General features: G+C 39.5%; 1 protein-coding gene across 4 annotated transcripts in view; it reads right to left on the bottom strand.

Moving 5' to 3' along the window:
- The window catches only part of PRKG1 (protein kinase cGMP-dependent 1), a 1,023,509-nt gene that overhangs the window by 794,346 nt on the left and 215,653 nt on the right, over positions 1–13,510 (bottom strand). For all 4 annotated transcript variants that reach the window (XM_075935047.1, XM_075935048.1, XM_075935046.1 and 1 more), the window contains exon 2: positions 8,592–8,758. In XM_075935047.1, the coding sequence (XP_075791162.1) occupies positions 8,592–8,758 (167 nt within the window). The remainder of the gene's footprint in view (positions 1–8,591; positions 8,759–13,510) is intronic.

Below are 13,510 nucleotides of genomic sequence, written 5' to 3' on the forward strand. Positions count from 1 at the left end.
ATGTTATAATAATAATGTTTCTTGAACATATTATTATTTACAGCATTGAACTGTCTTAATCAAAATTGTTTCATAAGAATTTCCTCAATTTTCATAGACATAAAAATTCTCTCCTAAATGATGCACCAAGATGTACTCCTCTAGAGGTCACTTAATAGCCTAAGGCAAGGCATCTATTGCTCTATTCATCTGGGTCAAGGGAGAAAGGAGGCATAGCATGCCACTGAATTCCCTGGCATAGGCTACCTGCATCAATGGTCAGGGCTTGAACGGTGGGGTATGTAAAAAGACAAGGACTGAGCCAGCTTAGATAAGGAGACCACCCAGGGAGCTATTTACTCACAATGGACAAGATAAATTAGGAACAAAGACATGAGCTAAAGAGTAGGTTGAGCACGGACTAACTAAGCAAGCTGTACAGGGATTGCTTTGTGAAAAGGAAAAGAGGTAGTCAGAGCTCTATATCCATAATGAGATGAATTTACTCTGGGAGACAGAAGGAGAGGGTAAAGGAAAAGTACTCTGCTCTATGACAGCATTTCAAGGAATGTGGCAAGTTGAACCTTTTTAGCAGTGTGTGCTAAAGCAAAACAAAGTCTCAGGAAGACTTGTAAAGGCAGGGGATAGCATGTCAGACAGCAGGGATAATGACATTATGACTCTCTCTGAGTGCAAGACTGTAACAGATTCATGCCATTAGTGCAGGAAAACAACAAAGGACTATACCAAACTCTACATATGCAACAATGTTAACAGGGAAATGTTCTGTGCTTGAAATAGAGGCCTCCTTCAATGTGATTCCTTAGGGTTAATTAGACCCGATGCCCATTATAAAAAAAAAAAACCAAGCGCACATGTCATGGCTCCTTCCCCACTCTGGCATGATAAATGCAGAAGTGGGGGCCAGCAAGTGTACCCCAAAGCCTTATCTACCAGGCTTTGGTATCAAACTCCCCCCAAAATCTTAAAAACCTAGATCTTGGGAATAAAACTTCTGCTGCCACCACCCAAATGTTGATAAAGAAATCAGGGGAAAGATCATTTGGGAAATCTTACCCCTAAAATAAAAATCAAGGCACACAATTAACCACTGCCAGGTTAATAAAAAGAAAAGAAAGAACTTTTATTATTACAACAATATTCCGGTTGCAAGTATAATGACTAGAGAGGAAGGTAACAAAATATACTCATGGAGAAACTCCATGGGCCTAGAACTTAGTTACAAAGAAAAGCCAAAACATCTTTTAAGCAATGCCAGATCTCAGATCCCATACCCAATCCTTAAAACAATAAAACCTAACGAAACTACCTAAACTTTACCCTACTTACAGAAAATGAAGAATGGTGTCTTGGAAAGAGAGAGACATGCTTGTCCCTCTCTGTAGCTGCAGAGAACTCTCTGAGAGACAAAAGGAGAAGAGAAAAAAACCCAAATTCCTTTGTCCCAGTTTGAAAAGTCCCACCTACATTCTTATTGGTCACTCCACCTGGCTAGGTGTAGTTAACCCCTTAATCCCCAGGCTGCTGGCTAACCCTCATAATCATGACAGCACACATTAATAATGTACATTGAGAGCGTAATACAGTCCATAGGAAAACGTGACCTTAAAATAACTCATCTAGAAAATAAGATGCTACCATCTGAAGTTTGTGGTGATAGATGGAGACCACAGAGTCTCATTGAGAAATAGAGCCTTACAAGCCATGAATCTGATCTGGCACAGCATCAGAATTTGTTGTTGTAGTGAAAGAAGCCAAAAAAGAAGGTATCTCAGGGACAATAGAGACCATTTAAAAAGCATACAGGGGTATTTACAAAGGGCAATGAGCACTCAAGGGAAAGCTGTGACTGGAAGTAAACTCCACAATAGGACGTCTGTGCTTACCATGAAGGAAAATTCCAGTGGCGCTATGTAATACAGTAAGCAAGGAGCTCAAAATTCTACAGAGCTGGAGGTACCACAACACTCCCACAGGCCAGCAGAGCCACGTGAACAGCAGAGAGATGGTAAAGAAACCATAATGCAAAATTACACATCTGAATAGTCCCAAAGTCACTGACCCAGGCATTGAAAGGATGCCACCATCTACTTTATGGCCTCTTGCAAAGCTCTCCAAAGCCAAAATCTCTATAGTTTGTGGTGCAAGGAATGCTTTGTGGAACATAAGTCTGGTTAAAACCTCAAACGTTTGCAACACCATTTGGTCACTAAGGTTGGATATACCAGTGAGCGTAAGCCCTGCACCAAAGAAAATTCACTCAAGTGCTGGAAGGCTAGCCTGGGGTGAAAGTAAATGCTGTGATGTCCTCATTGTGGGTGAAGGGAGCAGAAATACAGGAGCTAAACAAAACCTCGACAGAAAACACAAGCTTTTCTACAGCAATTGAGAATGTAAAATTCAACCCAGAAAAAATGCCACTCAGAAAAGGTGAAGTGATGTACATTGGACATCTGCTCACAGCAGGGAGGAACTGAAAGCAGATGCCAAGAAGATGAAGATCACCAGAGACACATCCAATCCAGTGGAAGTGAAAGTGATACAGAGAATCTATTTTTCCTAGCAAGCATCATCCAAGTTTTGTCCATATGGTTGCAGTAGTGAACCCCACACATCAGCTCACAAAGCAAGATGTTCAGTGAGACCAGGAAGGTGATAGCTTCCAACAGAAGTACTCTTACCACATGAGGTACCTACCCAATCATGGGAACAGAAAGGAGTTGATTTATTTAATATTCAAGGGGAAGCAGTAAGTAATTACAGTTAGTGTTCCCTCTAAGATTTTCTATTTATGTGCAGAATAAATATTGTTGTGAGCACCAAGGCATGCACGTATGTGCACCACCAATAGTGACATATGGTGCTGGATGTGGTCAGCTGTGGGCACTCTGCCCATCATCTGGGCAGCACCTGAATCTCTCCTGACTAGCCGCCCAAATGCTCAGCTTGCAGGGAACACTGATTACAGTATATTATTCAAACTTCTGGGAGGTTTATGCCTTGCCCAATACAACCAGCAAGTCAGCAGTTGGAAAGTTGAATGCTCACTTGGTATATGAGCATTCTGGATATGGCATTCCATTTGCCTCAGAATTTCCATACAAAAGGGGAGTTTGACCACTATACTTTCTCCTCAGTATATCCACAAAATCATAGTAAGGCACAATCAGCTGTAAAGGCATCTAAGGGACTCTTACACAAGGCTGTTTCTTCTGACTCAGAGCCCTTCTTAACATTTTTGGCACACAGGAATACATCATTAAGAGGCTGCCAAAATAGTTGCCAATGAAGAGAGACCTGTTACAACCAAAAGGATGGAGATACTATCACGAGGAGATGGCCAACAATGCTGGCTCTAGAGAATGGCTGGTCTGCCAGCCCTGAAGACATGAATGCCTGTGAGGTTGAAGACAGAGATACACTAGAAAAAGTGGACTAAAGGAGTTGTGAGTGTTACAAGATCAAACAGTGACTACGCAAGAGATACAAGTGATCTGAAGGACCAGGAGGCAGTTATGAGCCAGCAGACAACAAGAAGAGAGAGCCTACAGAGATCCAGAAGCCAACCCCACAGAAATCATTTGCTAGAATGGGATATAAACCTAGGTAACTCCCTGTGAGATCCTCTGTTGAGGAAAACAAGCTACTTAAGACTGTAATCAGCAGAGCCTGAGGTAAAAGAGAAGAATCTACAGTACTTAGCTATGTGCCGGGGTAGGGCATCAAATATTAGTTACTGTTCATATTAAAATATTTGTACAATTGGAAAGTTGTGTCATGATCAATGGAATCAGAGAGTAAGAAAGTACACGCTCTCTGGAGGGACTGTTATTGACAGAACACCAGGAAAATAAGGAATGTGAGCAGTTGATCTGGAAACCATGCAGACATATAAAGCAGTGCACAGAGTTTAGTGAAGTCCAACATAACCTGCATTCAGCGTCACTTTTTGTTAATGAAAGAAGGACAGTTTCTGCAGAATCATTAGTCCTTCCATCCATGTAGTTGGGTAGAAGAGGACATACCAGTCAGTTCTCTCATGGGAGCTAGTGGAGAACCAAGGAGAGACTTAGTCACAATCTGTTGTCTGTGCTGCTCTTGGCAGAGGACAGCTATTTGCCAACTTTTACTGAGGGTTATTGATAAAACTACAGTCTAGCCTAAGGAATTTAGCAGATCTGGAATTATCTTATCAAAGTGTAGGAAAAAACACAGTGGCAAACCAGAGATTAGGAGCTTTATAATCTACCAACATTCTCAGATCTGCAGGGCTCTGGAATTCTGCAAATATAAATAACAAATAGAATTAAAGAAAAATTAGGACTCAAATTTCAAGGCACAGGGATTTGAACTGTCAAAACGCCACTAAATCTAGTGTAGCTAGCATGTTTTACAAACCTCACATGTCTGACAAGAAATGTTTCAGCCTTAATCGTGGAATCAGTATTGTTTCTTCATGATAAATGGATATCAATGCAGCACAAGGGCAGTTAAGGGTTATCACGATGTCCATGAAATGGATAGTGTAATGTGTACAGGAAAAAAGTGACAACAAAAGAGGTTTGTTTTTTCAATACATAGTGTTTAGACTGCTAGAAAATTATGACCTGTAAGGAACAGGGGCGGCCTGTGGATGTAGGCAACCTCAGCAGTTGCCTAGGGCGCCGTGTTTAATGTAGCACCCAAATGATGACGTCACACCATTAAGGACTATGGAGGCAGGGCGCCGATCGCGCATTCCGCCTAAGGTGCCAGTTGCCGGCAGCTCTCCTCGAGCCACTCCTGCTAAGGAAACAGCACTTGTATCTCATTCACATATATAAAAGTCTGCATCTGAATGTTGAACTAAAAGCTAGAAATAGACACTGCATTAACTGTTACCCAGTGCTGTACATGAATAACTTCAGTTAACATAGATGAGAGTTACAAGCACAAGAGAAGAATAACTTCTGGGGGAATTCTGCTTCACTGTGTGTAATTCATGTCCCCTGCAGAAAACAACAGGGAAACAATGGGAAACACAAAAGCAGTCACATAGTCCTCACAGCAGCACAAGCACATGCTTTCCAACAGCTAATGGAGAGGTAAACACCACAGGGATGGGGGTGCTTATGGGCATAGTTTAGGAGGGACTTGCCCCCCCCCCACAAACAAAAATGAGACATAGGGTGCATGCAGGTCACATGTCACCTTCCCCCAATTCTGTGAACACAGAGCTGCCTGAGGAAAGGAGAGAACCTTTCTGACTTGCTGACTCTGCAGTTGAAGGTCACCTCCTTGCTCCTAATCCCTGTTGCCCTCACCTTCTACATATGCTGAGTGCCCTATGTGGTCACCATACTGTTTTCTGTACAATGGTGAATGTATGCATTGGGGCAGAGCAAGGGGGGTTGGGAAATGAAAAGGGGAAGCAAGAACCTGGCATCTGATTCCCCCTCAGCAGCAGGAACTAGGGTACCCCCTATTATCCAGGCCAATCGAACCCCTACCCTGATGAGCCTACACCCCTTCTGCCAATGGACCAACCTGATAAGCTCTCTGCACCCAGACTTCCACCCCACCAAGCCCCACTTGCTCAGCACCCAGACCTCCTCCAGAGTCCCCCACTCAAACCTCCCCAATGAGCCCCATCTATTTTAATGCGGACCCATTGCGTCTGCAAACAGAACCCTCCCCTGCACATCCAAATCCCCCACCAAGCCACTCATACCCAGATTGCCCCACAAAGAACTCTTTCACCTCACATCTGGATCTCCCCAAACTAAGCCCTTCCTTATTTAGATCCTGCTGGAGTAAGCCTGCCAAACCACACCCGATGTGCCTGGCATGGAGGGACATGACCCCAGGGTGTTTCTGGGACAGGCCAGGCCCTGGCATGGCCTTAGGATTGAGTGCAGCCTCACTGCTGAAACCCTGTCCTGGCTGGAAGTGGGGAGAAGCTGTTTCAGAGTGATTTCCCTCCTCTGTGCAGCCAGTGATCAGCGCTCTCCACTGCATGCTGGAGCCTCCATATTTATTTACTTATTGACAAATAAAATAATATTGTGCACAATATTTTTATATTTTGGTGCATTTTTTTAATTTTGGGGGGAATAATTCCCTCAGGAGTACATAATAGAATCCACAAAAAGAAAGATTTCAACATATATTGAAAAAATAGTGTTGATAGTAAATTAAGGAAAGGTTTCTCCAGTGAATTTAACACATTTAAACTAACTTTATAAACAAACAAAAACTTTAAAAAGCAGAACTATTAAGATGCATACATACCTAGCCAAAGCAAGCAAATGATCTTGTGGTCATAACCCTGTTTTGACCCACTGGATAAAATCTCCTTTCAGCTCCATTATTTTTGTTGCCACTCCTTATATTATGTCCAAGCACAGAGTGAAATGATTTTGTTTCATGATTTTGTTTGAAAAATGCTAAGGAGCTATATAAATAACATATATTAAATTAAGTTAGAAGATCAGCCAAAAACAAAGAGATTCACTGAGGCTCAAAACCATGACTTCCTACATAAAAAGCTGTAGCAGAGACAAAGGTACACTGAAAGCCCCATAGTATGGAGGCCTCAATAGTCTTAGCACTTCTACTGGGGAATGTGCTCAGAGTGGGCAGCTGTAACTCAAGAAATTATATACTTCTGGTGGCATAATATAGGCCAGAACTTCCAATGAAGAATTAAACTCTTTTTTGTATGCCCCAGATTCTAGTGGCAAAATGGCAGGTGTCAGGCCTCTTTCTTTGCATTCCTGTCTATACATTCATCCCAAAATTCAACAGAGTCAACATTAATTCTGTAGATATTTCCCCTCAAGTTTACTAAGGGTTAATGCTGCGTGGAATGTCTGTCACCAGTCAAGCCCCTTGCACATAATAGTAGAGTTGTGTTAGCACCGGTTTGGACTTTCAGCATTTTGAAAAGCTTTTATATAAAAACATGGCATTAAACAATTCATATAAAGCTTATTAACCGTAACTTATCAGGCTGCATAAAGAAATCATTGAGAACACATGTGTTCTGTTTCAAGCTGATGTGTTTTATGTTGAGTCAGAATGATTTTCTGACATCTCCTACAATCAAATTATGAGTTTTTTAAATTGCATGCCTTTTCATATAATATGGGTAAAACCTGTTCAGTGAGCTGGCTTTTGACTCTCCCATTTACTAATTCACCGTGTAAAATGCTGTTCTAATGCACAAAACATAAATGTCAAATGCTGATGGAATCAAATGTGCCTTGAGAAAAGAGTTAGCTTTAAAAGGATGAAGAATTTTGCAATTGGAGAGCATTATTAAGAGTTTGGCAAGAAATTTTGTACAAAAGCATGACTTACTGCCTTGAGCAGCCTTTTGTTTAAAAGGAATAGGCTAAGTATATGAAATTAATTCATAGATATGGGTATTGTAAATGTTTTCCAGTACATGGTTCAGAGACTTGAACTGGTATGGCATGCACAGTTCAAATTACTTTTTTCTTCAATGTTTACCTGATCAAAATGTTTATAAGAGTCGTTTCTGGCAAGGAATAGGGAAGTAACTGTATACATGTATATTTAGTTTTCCAAATCAGATCAGACCCATAGCCCATCTAGAACAGCAGCCCGTTTCTGACAGTGGCCAATGCCAGAGGCACTTATCTTTGAAGCCTTTCATACTAGCCACTCTAAGAAACATGATACTTTATTAGATAAACTCCTGGTCTGATCCAGTATGGCAATACCTTTCTTCCTATATAGTTTAAGAGTGTGGTTTTTTTTTTTCAAAAGAAATATCTAGAAAATGTCACACATGTGCATGTCAAGTCTTAGACCAAGTCAGGAGCTCCAGAATATACATCCAGACCCTCCTTTTTCAGGGGGATGACTACCAACAGCAAAGGGAACTCACTGTGCCCAGCACCTATAAATATCAAACCACAAGATTCTCAGAAATATTGTGGCTACCCAAGAATAGATGGCCCTTCCACTCATTCACCATGTTGTTCCTAAGGGAAAATAAAGTTGCCTTGTTAGTTACTTTAGTTGTATTAGCAGACATTATGAATCATGATGAATCCATAGTCACTCTCCATTACTCCTAAATAATAATTTGTTTCACTTGCATGCTGTGTCTTACATCTCAGGCTCATGGTGTGCATTATAAACATTAGTTAACTTAGCCTCACAGCACTCCAGGAGTATTACACCATCCTAAAGTGAGCACTTCTGATCCCCAGTCCTTTGCCTCTGATCCCCAGTCCTTTGCCTTAGACCATCTTTCTTTCATTATGCTCTCAACTTACATCAGGATCCATGGCACAGACTCAGAGAGACTTTTGTAGCCTTCGGTTAGTACTAGTAGATCTCAGTGTAGGATCAGGGCTTTAGCTCACATTGAATTCTAATACTAGTATACCAAAAATGAACAGACCATGCAATCAGTCAGCAATCATATATTAGTAGTGTTTCATCTTTTTCAACCATTTTCCCTGTGGATAAAAATAGATCTGTGCCATGAAACACACTTTTCATCTGGGTGTAAGCTGATAAAATGAAAGGGAAATATTTAAACGGAATGGTCAAAGTGTCAGGGTTACAAACCATACCTTCCATGACATACACCAGTGAACCCACATCTCCTTCTTTGATGATGCAACTGTCTTTGCCATATTCCACTGGATACATACAATCCACAATCTCCTGGATCTGAGATAGTTCTAGATTCTTCATGAAGTCATTGTCAAGGATTGCCTCCTTTATTAGATCCTTGGACCTATGGTAAGAAAGGCAAGATTTATCCACTTGTCTGACATTTTAGTTTATTAACAGAATGTGAAGTTTAGCACATTCACACAGTGCCCTGGTGCGCTGATGGATGCATTTGCTTGTAAAGATTCCAATACTTTCCCAACAAGTCTGAAAGCAAAGTCCATCTGTGAAGAAATGAAAAATACTGAGGGGTGCGTGTGTGTGCTTGTTAACTTGTTCTATTTATGATAAGCATTCACTTAGTTATGCCATGTTTGAAACAGAAGTAGAGGTAAAGACTTATAATCATCATGTTTTTTAGCTACAGGTTTCATGTTTAGAATAACATAACTATTCCAGTATTTATTCTCAACATACAGAACAACAAATGAAAAATTTAAGACTTTGTGATTTATAGTTTATTATGTTTTCATAATAATGACAGAATTGAGAATACAAAAAGTTTCAATAATGTACATGTTGGACATTCCTTCTGTAGTATTAAGGATAATCCAAAAGTTTATTAAATACAATATAGAAAACGTTGTTACAGAAATAAAACTTAATATCTTTGGTTACATATTAGTGGTATCTTCAAGGAATTGTATTGTCAGTACATACAAAAATATACAGTTGATGAGGATTTTGCATGCAATTGCTTTAGAAATAGAAGTCAGAGGTTCTCAGTTTAATTAGCAACTTTTGATGGAATTAGCAGGAAAACAGTTTATTGTCAACATATATAATTATAAAAAGGTATAAATTATTAACAAGTTATTTTAACATCCTTATATTAATACTCTGGTATGTATAAGTGAATGTACAATTTAACCATTTTTTCCTGAAATACTTCAGTATCTCTGCCACAGCACAAGATAGAAAATATGTGACAAACAGAATTGTTTCTTAACATTTACAAAGTTTTTACTGAGGTGGTATCAACTCCTCCTACTTCTAAGATCATATGCTGCATTGAGGCACTTAGGTGTAACAGTTTAATTATGCTTAAAATATTTCCCCTCAGATTGTCTATCAAGTCCATCCTAATCCATCTCCGAATACAGAGAGTAATGTTAAGACTATCACAAGCTTCTTAGAGGATTTTGTACAAATGAATAGTTGAGGATGGTGTATGTGTACAAATTAGGGCTTAAATAGGATCGTTTAAATAAGGATGGTTTGGAAGGGATAGCTATGCCTTTAACCCATCTGTATTTGATATCTTTGTCTATAGCATTTGTGCAATCACTTTTACTCCATATGTTGGCATTATAGAACCATTTGATTAGAGGGCAAGTGATTTTTACTTTAGAGAGCAGACACCAACAAAACAAAACTGTCACTACAATAAGCTGTGATTTTTAAAAAGTGAGTATTAATATTCAGCAAGTCAATCACAATCTGGTATTGGAGAAAACAATTCTTCCTAATACCATCTCTTCCTTACTCCAATATTATACTGGACAATTTGCCAGGTCCATGAGGTGAGGAGTGTGTGGCCCAAAATGGGTCATTGGCCTGTTCCAGAAAGACAATGCCTGTAGGAATCTGAAAGTTAAAAATTCATTTCAAACTCCATCTACAATACACAAGATTTAAAAGGCGTTTTATGGTACTGAAGAATATTGACTTGATTAATTTGACTTGAATCTACTTCTGATTTCACTATACACCAGATGATTATTTGAATTAAATTAAGTCTCATGATTTCCTCAATATAACTGACATCAAAACAGGCCCCTCATTTAAAAGGCTCAGATGTCCATGCTTTAGGTGGTCTGATCATTTAAAGAGTACATCCCCATGTAAGTCACTGCTATATTGACATTCAGACAGAAGAGCATATTTTATTCCCACCCATTATGGGGCAGATGCTTTGTCAGGGTAAATGGTCATCATTCTGCTGAAGTCATATTTTCAATCGAGCAATGACAATTGATGGCAGCCAAATGATCTGCCCTTTTTAGTTAAAGTTATCTCAGTGCTGAGGCCCCTCACCAAACTGAATGTGGCACTTAAGTGATACATAAAGTGGGAGTGAGGAATGTGGGAAACATGCAGAAAACACAACATCTTAGTTTCTCCGCCACTGTTTCCAAAAAAAACATGTTAGTGTTCAAAGAATGTTCAAAGAATCCCACCCGGGGGCTTTGTGTTGAGCCCCATTTAAACCAAAACTGTACCACGGGCCTCATGCTGCTCTAGAACATGTGGGTGGATGATTGGTGGCCACCTAGCTCCTCCCATCCTCCCTATTCATGAAATGGATGCTGCAGTGTTGCTTCCACCTTTTCCTTCTGCTTATCTCCTCGGTGTCCAGTCTAACTACTAAGGGTAGGTGTAGGGCCATGCAAAGAGCCTGTACACTGGGGTGAAGTTTACTTTATGAAAATGTAAAACTGGCAATATAAATCAAAATTTCTTTCAAGGCAACCACATTTTCTTGAACAGGAGCCAAGCTGTGGCTCTAGAACAGAGCTATTCAACTTTGGAAGCCCTGGGGGCCACAGCAATACTCACAGCACATGCCGAGGGCCCCAACCTAAGTATTATTGCATGTGCATGCAAATATATATGCAAATAGCTTCTTTCACACAATGCCCCAGCACTCCCAGCACCTCCTCCCTGGAGGCTAGAAAAGCCGACACCCTGTACCCGTCTGTTCCAGCCAACCTGCCTGTTTGCATCTTTCAATGCTCACCCGCCTAGGAGACACCTCGCCATTGTGGAGAGTGTTCCCAGTGGAGGCCACGTTCAAAGAATCCCACCCGTGGGCTTTGTGTTGAGACCCATTTAAACCAAAACTGTACCGCGGGCCACAGGCCTCATGCTGACTAGCCTTGCTCTAGAAACTTAAAACAAGAATGAATTTAGAATATATGTTGTTGAAAATACACTTGTTTTGCTTACACTATAAAAATTGTCTTTCAAAGTAAGTCTTGTGGATATTATTTCATACAGCATATATGTTTCAATGGTACTGGCAAAACAACTCATTATGTCAGACATCAGTTTTATTCGTTAAATGTACTATATAGCTCTCATTTTTCTATTTCCTTGATATACTCTAAACAAAACACTTTGCAAGCACAAACAGCACTGATCTAATTGATGAACACAGCATAGAGAACACTAGCCTTTCCAGTATGACTTAGAAAAACAGCTAGCCTAACTTTGTTCAAAACTTTTCACTTTCATGAAATTTAATTAAAATGTCATCATTACGATTACTAGGGAAAACAATAAAACAACCCAGAACATATATATTCTTTTATTGCTCTTTTTCGTGGTAATGAAAGACTATGGAAAATTTACAGGTAGAAAAAAAAATGATGGATATTAACCTCCTCCCTCATTGACTGCTCTATTCTAAAGCAAGACTAAGCCTCTGTTACGCTCTCAAAAGTGCAATGTTAATACTGTTATTTGTCTAAGTAGTGCTGTCTTGGGGTTCCCTAACCCTATACCTGAAGGGAGAAAGACAATAATAAAGAACATTCATTATTAACATTCTCACAGAGTGCTAACAAGTATAAGATGCTTCCATGTTAATCAAATCAGCTAACACTGTATTTACAGATATTTCAGTTTCAATTGTCAAAACAAGACTCTCCTTCAAGGTAAAATGAGGTCCAATTATTTCAAATAGTGTTCATTATAAATAAGAATAACTATCAAATGACTGTAAGAATTTCAGAGTGGGGACCAAATCTTATCTATCCCTTAGGGAGGCAACAGAAAAATTATATAAGTTATTGCACAGACCATGGAAAGTAGGAAAAATCTCTCAGGGGCTCCAGAACGGGGCACAGAAAGTCGGAATAAGGAAACAGAAGTGGCAGAAGGATGATTGAAAACCATTAGGATTTTCTTTTGAGAAGCAAAATCTGCAGAGCAAGTATGACATAGGCAAACTATAGGAATTGGTAATATTTCCCTATCTCCATGTAAGAGAACCTCAGGCATATGTTCACAGCATATAAAGGCCCTACTAAGACAACACATGAAGGATTGCAGGAATTAAGGATAGAGACTACCCACTAAATCATTGGGACTATTTTCCTGCTAGTAAAGGACAGCCTCATGACACAAACGATATACCAATTATATTGATAATTTGCTTCATCTTAGCCAAAAGTGAAAAAAGAATCATGAAAATAAAAGTATCCACAGTATTCTGTGGAGACTATTGCTCTTAGTCACATTAAATCATAAACATATTTAAAAGGCATTTTGCAAAGTAGTTATGCTTAGGCAGATGTGTTTCATAGAAGCCAGCAACCACAATGATGAGCACTATTTAAAATGGCTATATAAAAAAATCTTCCTCTTTATAGGGGTAAACCACATATGAATGAATCCCCCAGTGCTGGTAAGCTTATGCCAGTGTTCACATCCTATTGCCAACTTAAAATCAACAGCCTGAGCAATGTTAATTCCTATAATCAAATATTTTTTGCATCTATTGTAATCCAAAATTCAGTGCAAATCTGTGGTCATGATTACAGTAAGATTTATTCTGTTGTTCCAAGGGGAGGATATTTGTCATCTTGGTAATACAAAGAATTACTCATGCAAGACCAGTACCATTCCTAGATACTTGCAGAGCACAGACCATTAACTTTCTGTAGATTGTCTAATAAATACAGTTTTCATACAATAAAATTCATTTGGGAGGTATGTGTGATAAAAAGGTATTTTACATAAAAGGACACGCACCAGAGGATATGAAATTAAGTTACATATGGAATAAACTCATATTTCATCATCATTTTTC

This window comes from Pelodiscus sinensis, chromosome 8 (genome assembly GCF_049634645.1).
Source record: "Pelodiscus sinensis isolate JC-2024 chromosome 8, ASM4963464v1, whole genome shotgun sequence".
In the NCBI taxonomy this organism is placed as follows: Eukaryota; Metazoa; Chordata; order Testudines; family Trionychidae; genus Pelodiscus; species Pelodiscus sinensis.